Raw genomic sequence first — 26,149 nt, 5'->3', positions numbered from 1 at the left:
GACAGTCTTAAAAGCAAGAATCGACTATGAATACCAACCTGTTTTGCGTCGTGAAATTGGTACTGAATTTTCCTTGTTTAACACACTTTATGTTTCTCTTTCTATAGAAAGAGAATCTAAGATACATTATGATGTGTTTCAAACAAGGAAAGAAGCATTGGCTCTTAGGCCGGAATCAGACTACGCATTGAAGAATGAGATTGAAGATTGAAAGATTGTAGTTTGACCAATCAGAACAAAAGGAGCCAAAATTTTTTTCTCCTTATTAGTGAAATTTCAATATTTAATCTTCACTCTCAATCTTCAATGCATAGTCTGATTCCGGCCTTAGCGACATCCATAGACAGAGAGGTCGAAGATTCAGAGAGAGATGCTTGCAAACTGTACAACACCATGTTATCCCTTCCGCCATGGGATCGACGGGAATAGGGGAAGAGCTTTCGCAAATAATGTTTTATGTCCTCGTGCCGCAGATTTATGACGCGCTAAAAAATCAAGGCGGCGCGCGACCATGGAAGAAGGAACTTGGAATCGTACGCTTTATCTTTTTCGGACTTGTACACACGCTGTCCAAATATTTATTGCGATACAACACGGGAAAATGACGAGGTTGTATGAAACGCGCCCTGTTCTGCGCTCATAATGGAGTTTCTGTGTACGCGCCGTATCTAGTTCCCATGCTGATTGCTAGAACTCTACGTAAATTTAGACGCCGTAAGGTGCCGTATGTTAACACGTGCGCTGCCATGTGCCATGCAAAATCGCCCGATGAATCTCGCTTTACGCACACCGTGCTATGTATTAATACGGCAGGAGCGAGCGTAATCTCGCGAATAGAGGAAAACTTGCGAGAGAGAAGACGACGGAACGGAATTCATGACGTTTAAAATCTGTTTTAACCACACATTTCTCCCGTGGTATTTTTTTTTAATTAAATGCGTGGGTTGCTTCTGACGCTCCAACATTATATCTGAATTTTCGTTGTTCTCTTTGATGATTTATTACAATTAAATAAAAATTGATAATATTCTACACATCATTTATGAATAAAAATAAATGCAAACATTTTTTTTTTAATTGTGTTAAACAATTTGTGCTAAATATAATAACTTGTATAAGTAGCATTCATACATTTAGCGAATTTATAAAAAGAGTATGGACACCTCATAAGACTAATGAAGAGTTAAAAGGCTCAAGAATATAATTAACTCTCCGTCTGCAATGTGGATTTTTTTGGCACAAGCGACATTTTACTCTCAATTTTCTTCAAAATAAAAGAGGGCGGAGTCCCTTCCTAAAATTTTTTGTAATATCTATTTGATAAAATAATAGAGATATTCAAAAATCCTGTACTTTTGTATATTTTTTGAAAGCCTCGAATAGTAAAAACACTGTAAGACAAAAAATGACCCAGATTGCAGACGGAGGAAGTAAATACGTGAATACACTGAAAAAAAATTGGGTCATTTTTGGTTCAATGAATGATCGTTAATCAATGTCCGACTTAATGTCCGATTTCATGTAGTTAATTCATTGATACAATAACTGGATTCATTTATATATAACTACATATTTATTCTTGCAATGAATTCTAGTAATAGTTTTATAACCTAAATTATTATCAGAATTTATTAGACCAATTTCCATTAATTCAATGAATATTTTATTGTATTTACGTACAGTTTTGGTTCAGTGTACGGACAGAGGGTTAAAGACATCTACTCTCTAAACCTGAATCAGTGAAAGTCAATTGAAAAAGAAAGGAAACTGAGCATTATATAATTAAATATCGATATTTATATATTCTAATATCATATATATTAAATTTGTATATTAAAATAAGATCACCTAGGTTAGAAATTCCATGTTTTATTGACTTTTCGTTGAATTTCACTATGAATCACTGATTGTGACGTAATTGGAACTAACGTCTCAGTGGTTCTCCGCTGATTCAGATTTAGAGAGTAATTTCGAAAATAAATGACGATGAGAGAGGCGCGAGAAATGGATGAATGTTTAATCCTTAATCTCGCAAAAGAAATATATTAACGCACAGTCTAATTAATTCTAGCGAGCGTGCATCGAAGTCTCGGTCGAAGTGATGGATGCAAAGCCGATCGCCTCGAGACTTCTCTGCGGTCTTCGCGGTCGGATTCTCTGCGGCCGCGGTGTAAATCAGCCCGCGGGGGAATGTCGTTAATCCGAATGACTTTTTTTCGCGGGTTCAAGGACTAACGTCAGGGACGCGGCACTATTTTCGTACGACCGTACATGCACATGCACAATTGCGTGGGTTGCATGTGCAACGTTATAACGTGGCTGGTTTGGTGTGGGAGCGGCATCCGGTCGCAGCTGCGTGCAGGAAACTGTTAAAAACTCTCTCGCCATCTCTCTCGTTCTCCTTCTCTCTATCTGTCTTTCGTGCATGTCGTCTAAAACTTATACCCCTTTCGTCTCCTCTTTTCCCCTTTCTTTCTCCTGTCGGGCTTTTCGCGACGAACTCGAACTAGCGTGCGAAGAAATCGTTAATCGCTCGTTCAAACAGTCCGATGGTGTGGGAGGGGAATACGTGGCATGTGGCGTGTGTTATACACCGAGTCTGTGTATGTCCGATACGTGACTACAATGTACGAGATATAACCTGCCGGGTTTTTAATTTACTTTGCAGCGGCATCGGAGGAGCGATAATTTTCTCCGATAACGGCGCGCCTCTTTTGCGAGTATACGGCGAAATGTTTCGCCTTAACTGATGAAACGCGCGGCGAACACATGAGAGCAAGAAACCCTTCTGTGTGCAAGAACGCGAGCACTTTGTTTGATTGAAGATCAACTTTTAAGCCGTGCGTAGATCTACGAAGCATAGCTATCCTCTCGGAATTATGTACATCGGTCGCGAGAAGCTCGGTAGTGGATTTATTACGAGTCTCGCACGTTTATAAATATATATATTCGTATCGACCATTTGGCGATTTACGGTCGAGTCGGCCAACAACGAGCAGAATTCATACAGTGCAGTGATGTTCAACCTGCGTCCGCCTGTAAATTTTGTGCGGTTCTCCGGCTCTTATCCAAAAATATAAAATTATACTTTCTATTTTATGCAAGCGAAATAAACGGTTTTTTACGGCCTGTACGATTTTGTCTTAAGATTTCTGAAAATGATTTTAAAAAGCTAAACATCACGGAAAGAATGGCTTAACAAAATTATTTTTAAATCTGTATAATCTATATAGCCAAATTTTTAGATAAATATTTTAGCAAAACCGTCCATTCTGTGCGTCAACGCTTAAACGTTCTAATTATTTTGATGGTTCATCAAAATTATTTTCAAATCTGTTGTAGCCAAATTTTTAGATACTTCAACAAAACCTTTCTACCTTATAGAAATGCATTATAGAAATGCTGGCCAATTTAATACTAGCCAATTTATTACTGAAATAGACTGTAATTAATTACTTATTTACTGTAATAATTACTATAATAATTATTTATCTGGACTACTAAACAACAATGCTTTTAATACATTGAAAGAAAAGATTGGTTGCTGCAACAATTTAGATAGTAAAATATGGCATGGCATTTTCAATCGGCTGCAACAACCAGTTTTTCGTTGTAGCAGCAAATTTTTAGGGGTGGCACCCAGTTGGACACGGCTCAATTGGACACGAGCCACTCACAGCGCTTGAGACTACAAAGATCCTAGGCATCTGGTCGCTGTGATTGGTGGTGTCCAAAGCCGTGATCAATCGGGATCATCCCATTTTTAGTTGTGTTAGCCTATCGAAATCATATACTGACATTGCGGATTACAGCAATTACTTAAAATAAATAATTAATTACTTACTGTCTTTCAATATAAGTCAATATTAAATTTCTGTAAGGGACATCAATCCTTAAGTGTTCTACATAATTATTTTTTTATTTTTATTTGCGTATTAAATAAATAATCACAAATTACAATTGAGAATGGAGAACATATAATAGACTTAAAACGCTTATAAGTAAAATAGTGAGATACCAGCAAAACTGCTGCTACAACGCCTACCAGAAATGTAACAGGCTACAACAATACTAGGCTTGATAATAAGATTCTAAATCTGAATCAGTGGATAATCATTGATATCAGTGCCAAGTATGCCACTGGTAATCAGTGAGTGAAATGTGAAATTCCTAACCTAGCTAACCTTTATTACGTGATCTAATTAATCTTATTTTAGTCCATAAATTCAATGAATATAGTATTAGAAGATAAAAATTAACATGTAAATATCAATATTTTAGGATATATAATGCTCAAACCTTCTTTCTTTTTTAATTGAACTTCACTGATTATTCAGTGCCAAATACGTCACTGGGTGATTAGTGAATAGTGGCATATTTGACACTGATATCAGTGATTATCCACTGATTCAGATTTAGAGAGTAACTAAGTTGTTAGATACTTTAGTGAAAAGTTCTTTCTGTGTATGACCCTGGTATATCGAATTTCTGTATGATCTCATACAATCGTGCAAGCGACGCGCTTTAGGAACGAACGCGGACGAAGCTGGACCGGGCGGAGCGAAGATCGGTGCAGCATCATCGTGGTGCAGCGGCGGCGGCGCGCCGATGTGCCTAAAGGCATATACAAGCGCGAGCCATGCGGAGGTCGCGCGCGGCGGGAAACTGGTTTTCAGTTTCGGAAGAGCGCACAAATTGTCAGACGGTGACGTCACCGTCGTAAAGGCCTCCCCGTCAGAGTCCCCTGTATAATGATAATTACGACTGAAAAATCACCCTTCCCCGCCTTAGCCGTCTTCGAATAGAACGTTCTTCCCCGCGGGTGAGACTGATCGTTATCGTGCTGTGTTCCATCCGTCGCTATTTCGCGGCGACGATTAACCGCCGACGGCGAGGCGCAGCGGAAAGAGGGTTCCCGGCTGTGATTGGCCTCACCATCCGCGACGGATCGGTTCGTCACGACGTGATATCGACGTCGCGACGTAATCGCACGCGAATATAATCGTAAAATCTCGGCGAAGAATGCACAGACATTACTTTCCGGATCGGTTAATTAACGACATTACATTCGTGATATCCGCGACATTAAGTCCATTTGCTTCTCTCTAAATCCTTTCGAGTGGAATCTCATTCTAGAGAATGAAAATTGAATCACTCTTCATATAAAGCGGCTCAATTTCCAATTGTTAGGAGTAAGATTTCACTCTATAGCGTTTTTCACTGGCAGAATTGATGCGCACTCAGTGCACGCTGAGAGAAAAATGTTTGGTATTTGTAACTATAATTACATATTACTATAATTATGATTATTACTGCTATAATAATAATAATAATAACAGTAACTATGTATATAATTGGCAACCTAAAATGACTATAATTATAGTTATTATAACCATAAAATAGTTGAACATACCATAAAAATGATTCGAGTGACTATAATTGTATAGTTATATTTTGGAAAACCATAAAAAATATGATTGTCCTAAAATGTAACTATCAAATTATAGTCACTTGAATTATTTTTATAGTAATTTCAACCATTTTATGGTTGTAATAACTATAATTATATAGTCATTTTAGGTTGCCAACTATACACATATATAGTTACTGTTATTATTATTATAACAGTAATAATTATAATTATAGTAATATGTAATTATATAGTTACAAATATCAAACATTTTTCTCTCCGTGCACATTAAAGCTGTTGTACACTAACTTAATCAGAATGTAAAAGTGAGATATCTCAATTAATAAAATACTCAATGTATATTTTATCAAATACCACGATAAAATATATTGAGGATTTCACGGTTTAATTCATTTCTATATTTTTATTAAACGTACATCTTTACGTCGATTTATGCTTTAAAGCTGAGTGCGCAACAGCAAAACTGTTGCTACAACGCCTATCAGAAATGTAATAGATTACATTTCTAAGCTTGATAATAAGATTTATATGAATATAAGTGTATAACACAAAAATGGCGCAAAAAATAACACGAAATAATGAGAGATTCACATGAATATAATCGCATAACACAATACAACGAAGGATTTGTACAATACTAACGAACAATAACTTTTTTGAGGAGGCTAAAAGGCTAAGACCCAGTTTCACAACTGACTGTTAACTCTTAACCGAGGTTCAACTTATTCATTATTTCTTTTCAATTCTAGAATTGGAAAAAGATGAGAAATAAGTTGAACCTCGGTTAAGAGTTAACCGTGAGTTGTGAAACTGGGCCTAAGAGAGTTTGATGGTATTGAACAAAATTGTTTCGAATAAAACTCTGCCAGTGAAAAATGCTATTAGAATGACTATTCGTTCTAAAAGTCTTAGACCCAGTTCTACAACTCACGGTTAACTCTTAACCGAGGTTCAATTTGTTTCTCATGTCTTTCCAATTCTAGAATTGGAAAGAGACAATGAATAAGTTGAACTTCGGTTAAGAGTTAACCGTGAGTTGTGGAACTGGGCCTTAGAGAGTTTGTTTGCACTTGCACTCAAAATCTTGGCTTTTTCTCTCTTTAACATCCGTATATATACACAGAAACAAAAGTTTCGCCAGAAAAATATTTATAATTTGCTATTAAACAGTTAAAAAAAACAATAATATTCGACAAAGTAATGACAAAAAATTGGCTCCGCACGAAAAGAACTATTTTGCTGAAGTATCAGATCCAAAAATAATTTTGTTGAAACATCAAAATATTTATGTAAAAAAATCAAGCATAACTAGCAATATTACGAAAAGTTTTGACGTTCTGTGATAACAATTAACTTGAGGATCCTAATATATATAGATATTATTGTGATGATTCGACAAAATTATTTTTCTCTATTTATCAAAATTTTTAGATAATAAATTTTCAACAAAATCGTCTTTTCCATCGTTTATTTATCTCGTTCCAAGTACAAAAATTTTTGAAGACTTTAACGCGAACAAATCTATTAAGCTCATATATCTATTATAGCTGACGTGTATCTGAATCGTCAAGGAAGAAGAAAAAACGGGGCAATTATCAAAAAAGGAAACGTGTGATAGAGATAATGGATACAGATGTGAGCTTTGCAATCGTTTTTTTTTTCCTGCGTTTATATTTGTATACGACAGCGGTAATCTAAAATATCTCGCATCACGTCAGTCGCGTTATCTCGAGAGCGACAAAGGCCGAGCGGACGGGCATCGGCATTGTTTATCAGACATCCGCCGTCGAAATTCGCTGAATTGCATATCCGCGCGATGAGTAACTGGCACGACGCTAAGCGTCACGCGTCGCGTCGCGTCTATACGCGGCGCATCCGCCGCGATTCAGCATAATGTGAAAAGGAGAACGACTCCTCGTTGCCGTCTCAAATGCGTACATACGTATACAAAGTGTCCTATATACGAGATCGCCGGATGTTGCTCTAACCGCGTTTTCTCGAGCCGATTCTCGAAGATGATTTTTCCCTCAATATAAACGCTGCCGACGAAGCTCGTCTCGGCAACTTTCCAATTTTTAACATATATTACACGCTTTAGTCTCAAATTAAAATTCCGAATTCGAAGAAACGCCCGCCTGCGAATTTAATTGAGAAACAGAATTTATCTCAATTCGCTCCGCCAGAGCCGTCTTGATTTTCTCTACTGGTCACTTGGGAAAATTGCACAAAGCGTCTCCGACGGTCTCTCGAAAGAAAAGTCGAGTCGAAATTGACCGTGGAGTCGTTGCAAAAGAACGAGATAGAAGTGGGACGCACCCCGTATATATGTATAACGTAACGTAAACCGCGCGTGTCCGAGTATTCGCTTAATTCAGCGCTTCTGCACACCGACGGCTTTAACGGATCTAAAGTTAGCGCGGAATGACGAACGTTCGTGCACTTTCCTATTACTCATTTGAGGCTGCTGTACGAGCTCAATGTCATCGTCGAGTGCCGCCGCGCCGCGGAGAAAATTCCGCAAGTAGATTAAACGCGGTTTCGAACCATTTCTCCCAAGTCGTGTAAGTCTTCGACCGTAAGTTCGGCGGCAAGGACTCGATGCGGCAAATTAGCGCGACGTTAATTATCAATTATGATCCTGCGTCACTGTCGTTGCTATCGTTATACGGACCTTACACGATCGATAATACTGACAGTATCAATATTTTGCAACCTAATAGCATTATTGACGATATTTCAGGTCAGTTTTATGTACATAATTGTGCAACCATACGTCCTTTTTGGAGATTTTAATAATATTGCTAGTACCAATAAATATTGACCAATATTATAATGTATGGTTAATTATTGGTGGATCGATATGAATTATTATATGTGGTTAATTATTGATAGACTGATGTAGAATATTTACGGAAATACCGACATACATTTTTTATGAACCTTACATGGCCAATAATACTGACAGTATCAATAAAGGCTGACAATATTATTGATCCAGATTTCTCGATTCCGAGTATCAATATCGCTCTGATAAGAAATATTTCTATCACAGCGATATTCGAGAATCAAAAATCCAGATCATTGTCAATAATACTGTCAGTATTTGTTGCTGACAGATTATTGGCCGTGTAAGATCCATATTACGTCATATTCGACGGGATATTCTAGATTCTACACGCGGTTATTGTACTTTGAAATTTCTAGCTTCCCGATTTTATCGTATCTAGTTGCAAGACGGAAAGAGTCGCATGAAAATACGTAGTTTCGTATTACAAAGGCTTTCGGCTTAAAAAGTCAGTCGTCAAGGTGCCTTTCTGCCTCGTAAATCCTTCAGTATAATGCAACAATTTAAAGACAATCGGCACTTCGAATGTATCCACGCTTCAACGTCTATCATTCAATTATCAAAGGTTATTAATCTCCGGAGATAAGGCGCTTTCATTGCCGTTTGTCCATTGAACTGTCGTGATGTTACACGCATCAATAGCAAGGTCTCGCAATCTTGATGACTATTGGTTCGTTTTTTTTCCTTTTTTTTCTTTCTGTTTCTGACTTTCCACTCCTATCGAGGCATTCGCTTTTTATGAACGAACGAGCAGACTGGAAGGACAGCTTTAAAAGCCGACTGTCGCGGAAACAAAATGGGGGGATGGGGTGGCCTGGACAGAAAAAAAACAGGAAAAAAGAAATTCGTGCTTTTAATGCCTGATCCACTAATGGACTGGTTCCGTGGCGGCGACGACGGCGAGTTCTACCCACGAATTGACGCTAATTTATCATGCGAGCTTCAGCGAGTATTATGTATAAGCCGCGCTTATACATCGCAGTCGGCTTTATTAAACGAGACTGTCTAAGTTCGAATTAATTGGATATTACATTTCAATTCCTTAATGGACCTCCGAGCTCATTCGGCTCTCACATCGGCTCCCTATGCTTATTAAACTAAAAATCAACGTTTCGAAGTTCACACGCGTGACTTATTTTACGAGCGTCATTCATATCTGCAGCTTGACTTATCTGCAATCCACCTTCGTGGATTATTATTATCGTCGAATTTATTACAGAGATGCTGTTGCACCTCTTCCAGTCTGGCGACACGAAATGCAATGAAGCGGTGCAGTCGAACGGTTTATCGCCGTTTTCAAGGTTGTTCAACGTTTCTTCTTCGTGGCATAAATATTCATCTTCCTCCCACGTCCGAGAATAGTTTCGCAATGCGCGCATGTCACCGGCCGTCGCTGATAATGACGGACTGCTGCACATCCCGAGGTATCACGTTACGCGCAACGGGACTCCAAATTTACGATAATGCAATCGGGAACACGATGCGTAAGAGCTTCGGCAAAACGGGGACGCGGTTCATCACTGCAAAAATTCGCCTTTGTCTCGCGATTGCGACGTCGCGTCGCGTTGGCGTCGAGTCGATTCTGTTTTTCGTGATTTTGAGGTCATTTTATGTCAATCATCAACCCCCTGTAATCTGGGTTTTTTATCTAATTGTAAGTTTCTTTTACTATTACAGGCTTTCAAAAAATGTGTGAGAGAGAGTTTAAGACTCACACTTTTTAACATCTCTATTACATTATCAAATATTTTTTTTATTATTTTAAGAGAGAGAACTGCATTATTATCTTCTCCTTTATTGCGGAAAATTTTGAGAATGACAAAAAACAGTAATTAAGGGGATGCTGGAGTGCCCTGTTTTACCAATAAAGATGATTAATTTTTCTCGACTCGTTTCTCTTGATTGTACTTACGGATTGAAAAGTCCTTCTCCAATTAAAGTATTGACAACAACACTGGCTGCCAGCTACAATTTAATAAGAAAAATGAAAGAAAATAAAAAATTGTAGTTTTATCACCGGCTTCTGCAGTCAATTCGTCAAAATATGTGCTGCATATAAGAGTTTCAGAATTTACCCGTTTAAAATAAGTAGCCAGCAGCCTACAGAAAACCTCGAAGAACAATACTATGCCTGTAGAAATGAGCTAGGAGTTTTAGTGTAAGAGAAAAGAGTCGCCAAAAATTTCGTTCGTATGCTACGAATAAAATTGACGTGAAGCCATGAAACCGAGCAGTATTTTAGTTGATCTCTTTCTAAGAGATGACGTTGCAATATGTTAGATAAGGACAGATGAATGCGTTTGACCGAGACACAACGATATATAATAAGTATAAGAAATGAATGAAAGATGTCACTATTATCGAATTTGGAATTTAAAAAAGTCTGTATTATCGACTTCGATCAAGTTCGGCCGTCGATCCAGCATCTCCTTAATAAAGACGAGCGATTAAGAGCAACAACTGTGCAGTAATTGGTGCGTTTGATTTGAATAAAAGTATATTTTTTGAGAATGATATTTCGCTTGTGCCAAAATATATAGACCCGGATTGCAGACGGAGGATTAACATTAATTTTCTTTACTTTGTAATTATACGAAGCCAAGATACTGCGACAATGTGGATGGATCTTTGAATATTTTGTTGTATGTTTCACGATGGTATCGAATTTCCGTCCACCGTGTCCACGTTTGTGTAGATCATGTGCACACGTCGTGAAAATGTCTCGAAAGCTACCAGACAAGCGTCACAAGCCGCTAATTTTCACTCCACGCCTCGGCCTTGATTCCGAAAATGTACTAACGTCTAGGAAAATTTGCGCGATCTCGGAGATCTCTCTCGATGTGCACGCGGTCGACTTTGAAATACGAATTTAAAAGATTCAGAGACGCAGACGCTCAGAATCATTGTTGGTGTAGGTCGGACGACCTCCTCTCTCTCTCTCTCTCTCTCTCTCTCTCTCTCTCTCTCTCTCTCTCTCTCTCGATGAATATTTAAAGATTGCCAAAAGTGGTGGGTAATGTACGCTGCAGGATATTTTTCATACTGTTTCACTGCTTGTCGCAGAAAGGAACAACTCTCTGGCTGCGAGCTGATTCGGTTTAAACGCTCATGCGTTATAAGCGCATTTATTCTATCGTCCTTCCATATATAATAAGCAATAAAGATACGCTGTTAAATATTAAACAAATTTAAACCAATTTCTTAAGTTAAATAACATTTTGTCATTTTTAAATTCCAAGTTTGATAAAATCTATTATTTTAATATAAAACATATAGTTAAAAAATAACCGCATTTAATCAACTCATTTCTATCGTTGAATTGCTTAAATTGAAAGTAAACGCATTCATATTAATGTGTGCACTTAGTAAATAATAAATTAAATTGAAGTTAAATTAATTTCTTGAGTTAAATTGAATTTAATTCTATTGTTTTAGCTCAATTAATGACATATTAAATAGAAGCAGTGATGGATGACTTATACACTAAGAAAAAAATGTACTAAATTTTAATAAATACTTGAATAGTGCTAACTAACATTTACTCATAATAAATATTTACTCATTAAAAAAAGATTGTTTAATCACATTAATAGTTCTTGTACCAATATCTTTATATTTAGTAAATATTTAATAGTCGGTATTATTCAAACAAATGATTTCTTAAAATTAAAAATTTTTTCACTATAGGAATGATTTAAAAAATCTCAAATTGGATCTAATTTATATTTATTACAACAAGAATCTTATTTTAGACCGTACATGTGAAAACACAACTAGAAATTAAATGCCTATAACGGTCGAAGCTGGATCTTCAATGCTTAAATAATTCATGAATTATATATTATACTATTATATAATGCATATATACCATATTTATTATCATTCGAACTACGCGCCGAATTGGTTTTCCAGACTTACAAACGCAATGAAACTACTGTAATAATACCAAAAATTAAATAAAATTGACAAGTAATTTTTAATAATTCGATGCTCAATCAGGCATCGTATTAGAAAGATGTTAATGTAAAATTATATGTGCTGAAAAATTATATTTATTAATAATAAATTTAAAAGTGTAAAATGAAGTCTCCAGCGCATAAATATCCAAATCGAGCGAAATCTTCTACCTTTTCGCAGTGTCGTCTATCTCATTGCGGATGCAGGCGAAATTTACGCGATACAGATACGCTTACGTGTGTGCATGCGCGAGTCTGCTTCGAGCGTTGCACTGTCGTGTTTGCGTCTGGTCAAGGTGCCCGACACCGCCGGTACATATATAGCTGTGCACGGTACGTACGTACGTACGTGTGCGTGTGTATGTGTGTGTAAAGTGTGCGCGCATACGTTATAATACATACCGTCACACCGGCAGCGCTGGCCTTGTGACCACTCTCGTGTCCTCGTCCCACCCTCTCTGCATGCGCCGATACGCTTCAAGTCGCGTTTACGACCAAGCAACGCTCGCTCATGTGTAATTACTTAATGCGCGGTCTCGGCCCCGCTCGCACGGGAATGAATATCGCGTCGTCGCGAGGAAATTTAATTGGCGACTCCGGCCACGTACTGAATCATTGCTGCTGCGACCGGGTCGCCCACCGCCGCCGTTATTCCCAACGTGGAAATATATAATTCCACGATGCGACTTTTCCCGCGACTCCGGGAATGCGCGACGAATCGCGATCGTGATCGTCCCTCCTTTTCCGCTGGTGTATTACATAATTCCGCGCGAAACGCACCTGCGACGGTATGCGTGAATATATTGCTTCTAACCAGCTGATGTCGCTGTAACTTTCGATATATATTAAAATTTTCTTTTAATAATGTTTTTTTGTATATTTTCCTAGGGTATATGAAAAAAGAACGATTTTGCTGACAGATCTAAAATTTTAAGTGTTAAATAAGGCCAAGGAACGAGCAAAAAGATCACAAAATACATCAAAAAATTTACTAAATTTTAATATATATTTTTTTTAATAGTAAACATTTACTTACAGTAAATAAATATTTACTCAATAAATAAATTATAGTTAAATCAAATGAATGGTTTTTTAAATAAATATATACACATACATTTAGTAAATATCTACTTAGAACAAATATTTCTTAGAATTTCGTATTTTTTTAGTATATATATATATATATTAAGATGATATATAATTAATTTAGTTAAGAAAATTACCTTAATTTTGTACACTATTAGACATTAAATGATTTATTATATCATCTTAATGTTTCGAAATCTCTTTTCACTCGTTTCTTTGCCTTATTTAACATTTATTTTTTGTTTTTCATTCGTAAATTTGCTGAAATTTTGCTAGATACAGACAATAATTTCGTTGGATCATCAAAATAAATTAAAAAATGATTGCAAAAAATTTTTCTATCCTAGTTTGAGTTTTCAACAAAATTATTTTGTTTTTTTTTTTTAAGAGATCTATATTCAGTAAAACTTTAGATCTTTTAGCAAAATCGTTGTTTTCCGTGTAAAAGTAGCAAGTTTTCGAAATTCTAACATCGCGAACGTTGTACGTACATACGTGCTCATGTCACGCAATGACCGCACGAAACGCGTGCGATGTATCGCAATGCAGTCTCTATCTCGCGCGCTGCAACGGGCACTTCCTTGGAATCTTGCGGACTGTTGACGACCTTCGGTCCATCGCTTTGCCGGCCGGCCGGTCGACCGGTTGCGTAATTAAACCAGCGGCGTGGTGTTTAATAAATGAGAGTGATGAGTGGCATGCAAGCGACGACGACGATGGCGAACGGCGACGACCCGACACTCGAAATAGAAGTCAGCCGCGAAGAGCGAGAGCTACGACCTCGATGTATAACTCATCTCCGTGCACGCGAACGCACGCGGCGAATCGCTGACGCACGCCGAGAGCGAATGCACCGAGATCATCGCTCGCGCGTGTATACGTAACGACGATGGCGACGATGATCGCCCTCGAGATTGGCCGAGAAAACTTCCTGGAATTAAATGCGATCGTGCACGCCGTCCGTCTCTCATTATGAGATACTCCCGTCATAATCAGGGCGGCAAGGAAAACGCGTTCACGGAAACGCGAGAGATGGATAAAGAAATGTATGTCGATTCACCGGCCAGAATTTCGAGTACAGAGATGAACGAGTATCGTCTGCGAGACTATCTTAAAGACTTTCACAATATCTACACTGAGAAAAACGTTTGGTATATGAATAAGAATTATTTTGTTGATACGTGAATTATAAAAATTTTCTTATATTTAATTTAAAAATTATGCTAGTTTAATTAAATTTTGATTAGAATCATTAAATTTTAATTGGAACAACACAATTTTTAATTAAAAAAACATGAAAATTTTTTTTGTTATTCACCTATCAACAAAATAATGGTTATTTAAACCAAGCATTTTTTTCTCAATACGATTTTTCTGAAAGATGTAAAATGTTCTGGATACAGAACAATTTGTTGGACCGTGAAAATAATTCTGTTGGAGACTAAAACTGGTTGCTAGAATATCGAAATTGTTTTGTAGCATTACTCATCATTTTTTTTTTAGTTTTCAGTATAAATATTTCAATGGTCCAATAAAGAGTTATTTTCAGATTTGTATTCATAAAATATTAGGTCTTTCAGTAAAATTCTTCTCTCTCTGTTGTTACCTAAAGATCAAAGGTTACCAAGAAATTCAAGAATTTCATTGATAAATTTCTTGTTAATCTTTAGGTAACCCCCCCTCCCCCCCCCCAAATATTGTGAAACGAGCCTGTCACAATTTAGAATTATACTCTGTAACTCTTAACTTTCACGTACAACTGAAGCTAGATTTTGTAACTCTTAACGACATTGTTATCGTTTTTGTAGAGCAGTTTTGTCACGTATTACCTGCGCATTATAACGGCGACGACATTATCATTAAGAGTTAAAGAATCTAACTGCAGATGGACTCGAAGAGAACGTAACTCTCGTTAGTCCGACCATGACACGTGTCTCGTGTGCGACGATCTACCTGATAATTTATCTTTCTTTTAATCTCAAGGTAAACGAAGTGCGAAAGTGCTAAATCCGTTATGTATCTGGCGGGATTTGCGTGCTATTTCGATCCTTGGGTCGTTATCGCGAATTACCAGCGCGCAAGCCGAGAGCATCCATGGAATAATTCCAGCGCGAACTCTCCACGGTCTCGGATCGACCGCATAAATCATTTTGTGGGTCACCGGAGCGGCCACGTGGTGGCCCCGTTTCACCGGCTCAGCTCGGCTCAGCTCGGTCTCTCCTGATCGAACATTCGCTCCTTCTCGGTCCACGAACTCCCAGCGGCCGATATAGGTAATGCGCATCGGTCGCTCGCTGCCCGTTGCATTGGCCTAAAAATAATCGTCTTCTCTCTCTCTCTCTCTCTCTCTCTCTCTCTCTCTCTCTCTCTCTCTCTCGCTCTCGCTCTCTCAGTGTAGCGCGGCGTTTACCGTCTTAGAAAAAGAATCGATATTATCCGAGGGTATATCGTTAACTGAGCACAGTTTTTATGAAGATAGATATCTCGTTAAAATGAGCCAGAACTTATTTATTTTCTTTCAAATAATAGAATATAATTAAAAAATGTGTATATAACTATACACAATTATTTAATTATATACAATAAATGTAATAAGTTATTTAATTGTATACTATAAATAATTGTGTACTAATTATAATTATTATAATTATATTTGATACTTGATAATTTATGTTCAATAAACTGCTGTAATGTTTTTTACCGTATTGTTGCGTATATAGAACATTATGTCCACTAATGTTACATGAAAAAAACTGTTTTGCTGCAGTATGTGAAGATTTAATTAAACAAAGATTTAAAATAACTTTGTTGAATTGTCAAAATAATTATTAGGACACTCAAACTGATTGCTAGAATGTCAAAACTTTTTGCAGCGTTGCTCATACACTGAGAAAAAAATACAGTCAATTTTAATAAATATTTAATTCAATACTGCCAACTAAACATTTACCTATCATAAATAAATATTTGTTCAGTAAAAAGAATGATAGTTAAATCAAATCAATGTTTTTTGTATCAAATAAATATGTCTTTATATTTAATAAATATTTAGTTGGTACTATTCAACTAAATATTTATTAAAATTGACTATATTTTTTCTCAGTGTAATACTTTAATTTTTTCGTAATTATTTTGATGTCCAATAAAATTATTTTTAAAACAATATGTAAAAACAAGGCTTAGGCCAACAACGAGCAAATTTAGGATGGCAATTATTTTATTAACGTGATAATCTTTATTAACGAAGATAAAAATTATTTTCGGATATGTGTTTATCTAAATTTTTAGATACTACAGCAAAATCGTTCTTTTCGTGTAAATTTTGGGATTTCTCGGTACTTGTAAAAAAAAGTCGGTGCTATCTTCCATACTGATTAGTGACCATCGATGTTTTCTTGGCGGTCATTTCTGGTGCAGCGCCATAAATCCCAATCTATCCGTCTGCTGCGCATTTGTCGGTTAGTGATGCGCTTCCGAGCAAGCGAGTCGGCCGAATGGATCGGAGAGTAACCGAGAAAAAGTGTAGGAGAGAGACAGAGAGCGATGGAGAGTGACGTCAGACGTGCAATTACCGATGCACTTGACGCGTCCTCAACAGCGAATCGTCTGAACGAACGCTTGTTGCTGCAGCCACCTCCTATAAAGCCCATTTTAGACGATCTAAAATCCACGACAGAATCAAAAAGAACTTGAGATTTCAAAATTCATCCTCCTATAAAGCCCATTTTAGACGATCTAAAATCCACGACAGAATCAAAAAGAACTTGAGATTCCAAAATTCTTAAAGCTCTCAAATTCGTTTTTCACATAAAGAGATTAAAATTATGAAAAATATTATAAAACTGCAAGAAATATTTAATAAGCTTCTTAATACATTTGTCTTTAAAAAAGACAGTTTTGAGAAAAATTTTTCAATTCAAGTTTAAAATTCAGGAGAGGGTATTTGCGAAGTTAGCATCAACGCGAAAGGTTTCTTTCCATAAAATTTGTATACAGTTTCGGTCCATAATGGATAGAATTCTGTCTCCGAATTATAGATCGTCTAGACGGGGCTTAATACCGCCTCTTTCCTTTGTCGTCTCGCAAACATTCGTCAACATCGCGTCCCTCGGCGATCGTGTCTGGAGTCGATTAAAATGTCATTTATCTTCCCGGACGTTCCACCCTAACTCCCACGGTGCGGGAGAAAACGCGAGCCGAGGTGCGAGGTCCGGGGGCTCATCATCGTCGAGCAATAATGGGTCGGCCGCTTGAATATATAGAAAGTGAAAAATACCCGCGATGGTCAGACAAGGTCGTCGGGGAGAGACGACCTATTCGGTTCACGCGAGATGATTACTACTGCTGATTGAGGATTGTACAATAATAGGCGCGAAGGCGTTGCTCCGTGCTCGATACCTTGAAAAAATTATTTAATTTTAAAATTAAATCTCAATACAAATTTCTTTGACTACTACGTAAGCATTTATCAAGATTTATTTACAGTACATGAATATTTACTTAAAAAAGTGATAATTAAATCAAATTGTTTTTATATTAAATAAAATATGAATTAGTTAATATTTACTTAGAACTATTCAAACAAATTATTAAAATTTAGTATTTTTTAAGTGTATTTATTAAGTGCATATCTTGATATTGTTTAAACAAGGAGCATGGATCTTGTATAACGCATAATCCATAAGAAATGAACCAATCAAAGTCCTTCATTTTTCTCCTTTCCTTTGAAATAAAGAATTCTGATAGGTTAATTGTTTTATGCATTATGCACAGGACAATGACTTTAAATAGATGGCAATTAATTTTGCTGCCAACATCTATATAAAGTGATACAGCATAATTAACAATTTATGGGATTAATACTGTAGAATATTAGTAAATGTTGTATTAGTAGTCCAGCTTACAATCAACGGAAGATGCTATTTTCGATAATCAATTTTCTATCTTTATCCTCGATATTTGTGCCACGAGACAATTTCAAAATTGCTTGACGTTTGAAAGGATCATTACTAATAAGCGACGCGAATTCTCTGCAGAAATTTTTTTCCGCGAAATGTAAACCTCCATCGATCATTTCGCCACCGTTAAAGGGGATAAACGCCGGGCGCAAAAATGGATTGCTTTTTTTGTACGATGGAAAAGAACCTCTCCCCTGAGGGAGGCTGAATCTATGCCATTGGAGGGTAAAGAGGGAAGAGGCGACCGTCGAGACGACCGATAAACACTCGAGGGAGCCGTATAATGGGAAATGTATCGTGAGGATCAATACTTTGTAATTCCGTGAGACTGTCATACCAAAATTGACGGTACAATAGCCGCGAAATTAGCGATATCTCGTGGTGGTCGATGGGAGAGAAGCATTCTCATCTCATTCACAGAACATTCCGATTCATATTTCCTCAAGACTTTGTTGTAGATTTGTCTTTTTTTGGTAATCTCGCACCTCATGCCGACGAAATGAGCCCTAATACAAACGTCAGTAACGTATTGTCGATTGCGTGAAACTATCAGACCCTTTTATGTACAAGACCACTTTCACGAATCCCCTTATTTCATGGGGTTCTTGCCCCCTCGGGCATTTGTTTCCAACTCTCACTTTCGAGGGTCTTTGCGTTATTACGGTCGAATCTTGTTAGACATTTAGAGTCATAAATGTCACACGAATCTGGAAGAATTTAGCAGACTTTTAAATCTATACTTTTGCTTCTACACTGTTAGACGTGAAAGAATCAATGGAACCAATCCATTGGATTAACCCTAATAGTTAATAAAAGTTAATATGGCTCAAGTAATGAAATTAAATAAGAGTATGTTAAGAAGGACTACGAGCCAAAACAACAAATTTAATGTACGTACTGATGCAAAAAAAGCTTTAGCTGAAGAACTTTAGCTGATAGGTTTAAATTTATGTTGTTAACGGTGGGTTAATTACCATTTTGTTATTTTTAATTTCCAGGTTTTTGTGTATCAAAATGTAGAGTAATTTCTTTCTGTGCTTAAATTGCTTTCAAAGAGTAAAGCGGGAAACACAGACTCTTGCATAACGCATAAGAAAATCAATCTGTCAGAATCCTTTATTTCAAAGGAAAGGAGAGAAATGAAGGATTTTGATTCATTTTCTTATGGATTATGCGTTATGCGTTATGCAAGATTCTGTATTTCATGCTTGAACAATATCAACACTGAGAAAAATTTCCAGAGTTTATCCGTTCAAAATGTAACAAACGAATATTTCCGATAGATTTTGATCGTATTTATAGGACTGTCCGATGAAATTTTAGGACTATCCGATAAAATATTAGAAAATTTCATCGGACAGTCCTATAAATACGATCAAAATCTATCGAAAAGATTCGTTTGTTACATTTTGAACGGATAAAGTCTGGAAAGTTTTCTCAGTGAACATATGCATTTAGTAAATAATAAACCAAATTTGAATCAATTTAATACATTTCTTGAATTAAATTGTTTAACTGTTAACTCCATTGCCTTGTTGTTAGTTAAATTAACGAGGTATTGAGAGGTGCCTTATAGAAATGGATTATAATCAACTCAAATTGAGTTTACCTAATTTGACATTAATTTAACAATCATACATTCTCACTTTAAATCACGAATGCACTTGAATGACTCAATTCATATTACCCTGACGATAAATTCTCATATTCATAAATCTTTCTAGTAATCCTTCAAACGTGGAATCTACATTCCATTAGACACTCCTTATCCTAAGATCTACGAGTATCAAAGTCGCCGCTGCTTTTAAACTCATAAGATCTTAGTTTCCCTCAATTAAATAAATAATAAATATTGAATTTATCGATTATAGTGTATTACTACTTATGATACCAGAGATATTATCGGCACGTAAAGTGCAATCTCCTCGTTCCGCAGCAAGAGAAAGAATTCACATTCACGTGATGCCGAGGAGAGAATTCTCGGATAATGAGAGTCTACTCGAGGCGAACGAGACTCAACACGTTAAGGGTAAAATAAGTGCTTTCATGCAACCATTGGCACTTCGCATTCGTCTCGTGATCGCGTAATTTCGCTCGACCTTCGAGAGCAGAATCGCTCGTATCTTTCTCTCGCGGCGAGCACGAACTTTCTTTTCAAAGCGTCGATCCGATCAATCTCGAACTCTACGATTCACATCTCGGGGTTTTACCGTAATTGTAAATTGCCGACCAGCGCCGGTAGCATTCGCTATCGAGAGGCGTCGTCGTCCTCGCGCGAGAGGAATGTCGAAGGACACGGAAGATGCGGAAAAGGCGCCTGACTGCTGATCTTCGCCCTTTCACCGCTTTAGAAAGGATACCAACCGCGAAGCACCGGTCGCATAATAGATGCGCTTCTCACGCAACATCAAGAATTGCCTGTGATTTGCATTGAAGGCGATTTCTTGCTCTTTATTGCGCGTGATCGTCCGTCTGAAAAAATTTCTAGACGGAAGATACGACGCGTGTACGTAGCATCGAGTAGAAAACGCGCGCTCATATAAATATTAATAAAATAAATGGAGTATAAAGTGAGAGAGAGAAATCCTGATGAAATAAATTGGATTTTTTTTTTTCGTTTCAGGGCTGAGTTTAGATAACAGCAATATGTCGATGTCATCGGTGGGTCCGCAAAGTCCTCTCGACTTGAAGCCCGATACGGCCCTTATCAACCCAGGGAACTTCAGCCCATCGGGTCCCAACAGTCCAGGGTAGGTATTCTTATAACACTTTAATTTATTCTTAGTAAATATTCATATAAAACTAGACTCGATAATAAACGAATTTTTTTAAATGACTTTTTTTATAAAGAGAATTCTCGCAATTATCTCTTTTTAATTAAAAGAATTGCAAGAGATACTGCTCGTTGATTTTCTAAGATTTTAGCCCTTCTGAACTGAATTACTGACGCTTGGTTTATAAGACCCATTTTAATGCTTAATGCACACGATTAAGTCATTCATGTATTTTTCTTTAAAATATTTGGCGCACTTGGTTAAATAATAATTTCTATCATTTTTTTAAATATAACATAATTTTATAAATATTTTTAAAGATGTTAAATTATAATATGTAAGAATCACTTAATAATTTTTTTGTATTATATATACTTGTAAAAATGAATCCATGAACGACCCATCATGTGTAAAGAACTGAAAAATAATCTTATTTATCAAGAGGATCTATGTATATTAATTAAAAGGCGATAATTAATTTCAAGGAACCAAAATAGATAAATGTAATGCATATAAAAAAGAACGAATATATCAAGCACATTTTAATAAGAATAAATTTGCAGATGTAACCTAAAGAAAATTAAATTGTTTAACATTTTTGCATATTTATAACATATTTTAATAAAAATAATCCAAATTTATAGATGTAACATAAAGAAAATTAAATTAGTTGATATTTTCGACAAAGAGAGATTTATTATTTAGTGGGTTCAATAGACCCACCGTCAGCTCCGGAGGGTTAAGAGCGCATCTTTCGCAATCTATAAATTAGCACAGGGGGTGTTCCGAAATGTGCATACTATAGTTGTAGCGGCGTAGCTCTCATAGACGATCATTCTCTGCTTTGCATGTAAAGACCCTTCAATGCTGGTTGTCACAGCAACCTCCTGAGTACATCGCCCAGCGGCCAGAGCAAAACGGTCACGCCTTATCCGCCTAATCACCCCTTGTCGGGCAGCAAACATCTGTGTTCGATCTGCGGCGACCGTGCGAGTGGCAAACACTACGGCGTTTACAGGTAAGTTTATCATTTCCGTGTCGTTATGCAACGAACTCGTTAGTATAAATGATCGGCCGAGCGAACCCCGATAACCTTATTGACTTCCACTTACCATTCTCTTTACCTTTCCACTTTGAAGTGAAGGAGTTCCGTGAAGGGCCGAGGAACAATTTATTGCGCTATCTCTCGTGATACCCGTAGAAAATGCTTCAATTTAATACGTTCGTAAGGAAGTATGTATCCGATGGAAGTCTAACGAAGTAAGACTTCCTCGCGTACCTCGCTATTTGTCATGCAAATTTGATCCTTGACGCGCTGCGATTTTATTCAAGAAATATACGCGCTCGAGGGTAATCGGCGTTTCGATTGCAGCTGAATCTTTCGAGCGGCGACTTCAATAGGAGCGAACAAACTCGTTTGTGTATCCCTTATACATTTAATCATGCAGCGGCCAACTGCAAAATAATTACCTTGCTCTTCCATTGCGTTTCTCGAAAGAAGCGAGCATACGAATTATAAAGATTCCCCAAAAAGAGAGAAAGCAGGGTTGCTACAGAAACAGTTTGTTACAAAAATAAGGTAAAAGTCAAGGAATTTTGCAAAATTTTCTGGAAAATTAAAACGCTTGACTTTAAAAAAATTTAATATATGTACGTTATTCTCTCTCTCTCTCTCTCTCTCTCTCTCTCTCTCTCTACACAGTTTTACTAATAACAACAATTAAAAATGCAAGCAGTGTCGGCATTGTTAATATTAACCCTTACCGTACCAGTATGGGTAACTAGTGACCGAGCTATTCCTGTTCGTGTAAGTTTCTTTGAGTCTTTCGGTAATTATAAATTATACTACGTTTTATTTATTTTCCAAAATAAAGAATCAATATTTATTCTAGAAAGTTGAAAGTATGTTGGTGAATTTTTAGAGATTTTTTTAATTATTTTGAAGAGGTGTGGAAAAACGAAGAGATTCTAGTGACCCCTGGTAGTATGGATGAGGCAGCAAATTGTATAGGATACGGTAAGGGTTAATTTACGTTGCTACATTAAATTAATTTTAACAAAATATTTAACAGTTTCCAGATAAGTAGGACGAGAAATTACAAAAAAATTTTAAATATTACTGAAGTCACACAGGAAAAATTATAAAATTTTGTCTTGAAATCAAGGAAAAGTTATGGAATTTTAGGATGAGAAATCCTGGAAAGAGAGACTGAGGTACGCCTTATGAATATGAATTTATCGTCGTCGCCGTCATCATTGTCGTCAGATGACTTTACTGTCGCGAGAGCGGTTCAAGGTCCTTCAGATTCGCTTGATAATTCTGACCCTCATCACTGGGGACGACGGCGAATAATCCGTTTACCGACAATTTCCACCGACAATGCAATAATAATAAGCGGGCCGTTTATTTATTATACAGCCCATGTTACCTATGTAGTAACGCGTTGCGATAAAGCCCCGCCGATAAATGCTTTGTTTTTTCCAATTATCTATTCTCCAACCTGCGCTCAGTCGAAGTAAGCACGCGATGCGCAAAAAGCAAGCAACACGATTCCGAATAATTAAACTGAGTGGACAAACGAGTGCAGACACGGAGACATTGTTATCGGCATTTTTAGTGGCGGAATACAGTTCTCGAGACAACCGTCGACCTTTCCTCAATTATTTAACGCTCGATAAGTCTCGAGGCTGTCTCGTATCTTTACTCGAGGGATTAGCATTAACTTCTTTGGGGGGAGGAGACACGTGCTTGTCAAAGTATTTGGTGTACCGTCTGCGAAGTTGCGATCGCATTTAACGACCATGATTCCACTTGAATATTAAAATCACGTGAACAAAATTTTACGTTCAATATAATTTATCATTTTGGTTTAATTTTAAGATGACCATCGTATATTTTCAAATCTAAAGCTGAATAACTTTATTACAAATGTAATAATATAGTTATTTATTTTAAAAAATAATACAGTTATTTATTATTTATCATTCAAAATTATTTTTAACCCTTACCATACCATCTACAATTTGGTACCTCATCCATACCATCAAGGGTCACTTCAAATCTTTTCGTTTTTTCGCCTCTTCAAAATAATTTTAAAAATCTCTAAAAATTCACTAACATACTTTCAACTTTCTAGAATAAATATTGACTCTTTATTTTGGAAAATAATAAAATGTAGTGTATATATATATATATATATAATTTATAATTACCGAAAGACTCAAAGAAACTTGCACGAACAGGAATCGCTTGGTCACTAGTTATCCATATCAGTACGGTAAGGGTTAATAAGGAAGGCGCATTTTCTCTCTTAAGAAATGCATAAAATTCTTGGTAGCTGAAATCAAAATTAATATTCGTTATTATAATATTGCTTTTAAAATGCAAACTCTGAGTTGAGTTTTTCTGCTGTCCATACTTTGTTCATTGCAGAGAAAACATATTCAACTATTGCGTTACTTCTTGGAACTTAATACACATTCTGAACATTTTTACAAAATTTAGAAAACATTTTTCTGCAGATTTTTTGTTACAGTTTACTCGAATTGAGACATTTAATATGTTTGCCGGGACAGCAGGACAAGCATCCCGAAAATGGGATCGTTAAGATCGAAACAGCTGATTCATTTAGGTTTAACACTAAAACCGCCAATAATATTTTACTAAAACTGCCAATCAATTTGATAACTTCTTATTCTTTTCGATTATTAAAGAATTATTTTGAAGAATCTATATCGTTGGAATCATTTATATTATATTTACATATTTCCAATATTCTGTACTGTATATCTAACACAAGAAAGAAAAAAATCGACATGATTATTCAAATAAAAATAGTATCATTGGTAGTCCTATAAAATTACTAACGATCGTTTTGTACAATCGCTTCGGATTATTTACCAGATTACGCAACGCGGCTGAAATAAATATTTCGGAAGTTCTCGGGTATCCTTATTCTGCTGTGTAAAAGAATTTCTTAGCTCTCGCGTTACGATATATCGTTCTTCGGAAATTCAACACTGAATTTTGACTCACGCGACGTATCCTTAATTATTAACGGAGACTTCCGCGCGACCGTTTTTTCTTGCGTGCATACGTAAGAAAAAAGCTACGAATGCGACGTCGCGTTTGCATAATCGGCGCGGTGCGTCGAACCGTCGTCGGCTGGTAGAATAATAAAAATGTCGACGAACCAACGTGACACGTAACGCCAAGGCGTCGTCGCACGAGGCGGGGAAACACGATAGTAAGTGAAAAGGCTTCCACACCGCACGTCGGCCGTCGCGAGAACGGAGTCCACGTATAGTCTTTCGTGTTGCAGCTGCAACAGGTCCGGTCGCGGCGAACCACCGCGTTGCGTGTGTGTCCGCGAAAATGCATTGCTGAAAAGGAAGAAACATCTGCGATGACTTTTATGCGAACACGCGAGCTGCTCGCCCGAATGCTCCATCGCAAACACCGCATATCGGCCGTTACAACAGCGATGTTCTGCTGCACCTTGTCAACACGCGTATTTGTCGGCTTTCGTAATCATCGAAGAACGTCGCAACGAAACGAACTATTTTACCGTGTATAATAATTACCCGATGAAATAATTTTATATCTGCTACATTATTTACGTTCACATATATGAGCTCCTGGAAGATAAAGCACAAATCTCTTGAAATCTTTTCTATTCAAGTATAACAGAGAAAAATGTTCTGATTAAACCAACAAAAAGATCCAACCATATTACCACAGAATAGTAAAACCAAACAGAATTTCTGGTTATGATAACTAGAAAATGGTTATGATAACTAGAAATTGTAAAAGTAGAAAAAAAAATTTTTTCATTCAGAATTCTAGGATTGAACCAGAAGATTTTTCTCAGTGTACCTACACTTTAAATTTCTTGTAGTGAAATCTCACTTCAAGAAAGTGAAAATGCAACCCTTCTTGAAAAAGAGTGACAATTTTTATTCTTTTTAGAGTGAATTTTTACTTCAAAAGAGTGAATATTTCACTTTTTTGGAGTGAAATATTTTCACTTTTTTTCAAGGGTGGTTGTATTTTCACCCTCTCAGACTGAGATTTTACTGCAAAAAATTTAGAGTGTAAG

General features: G+C 36.7%; 1 protein-coding gene across 6 annotated transcripts in view; it reads left to right on the top strand.

The window, feature by feature from the left end:
• usp (retinoid X receptor ultraspiracle) overlaps positions 1 to 26,149 on the top strand; it is a 78,490-nt gene that overhangs the window by 32,877 nt on the left and 19,464 nt on the right. For 4 of the 6 annotated variants that reach the window (XM_018519969.1, XM_018519966.1, XM_018519968.1 and 1 more), the window contains 2 exons: positions 20,900 to 21,026; positions 21,907 to 22,068. In XM_018519969.1, the coding sequence (XP_018375471.1) occupies positions 20,900 to 21,026; positions 21,907 to 22,068 (289 nt within the window). Of the gene's footprint in view, positions 1 to 3,767; positions 3,770 to 20,899; positions 21,027 to 21,906; positions 22,069 to 26,149 lie in introns of all 6 variants that reach the window. The other 2 variants (XM_018519971.1, XM_018519970.1) reach the window with 2 other exon arrangements.

Source organism: Trachymyrmex cornetzi, unplaced genomic scaffold (assembly GCF_001594075.2).
Source record: "Trachymyrmex cornetzi isolate Tcor2-1 unplaced genomic scaffold, Tcor1.1 scaffold859, whole genome shotgun sequence".
Taxonomy (NCBI): Eukaryota; Metazoa; Arthropoda; class Insecta; order Hymenoptera; family Formicidae; genus Trachymyrmex; species Trachymyrmex cornetzi.
This window is presented reverse-complemented; position numbering and strand designations above follow the sequence as displayed.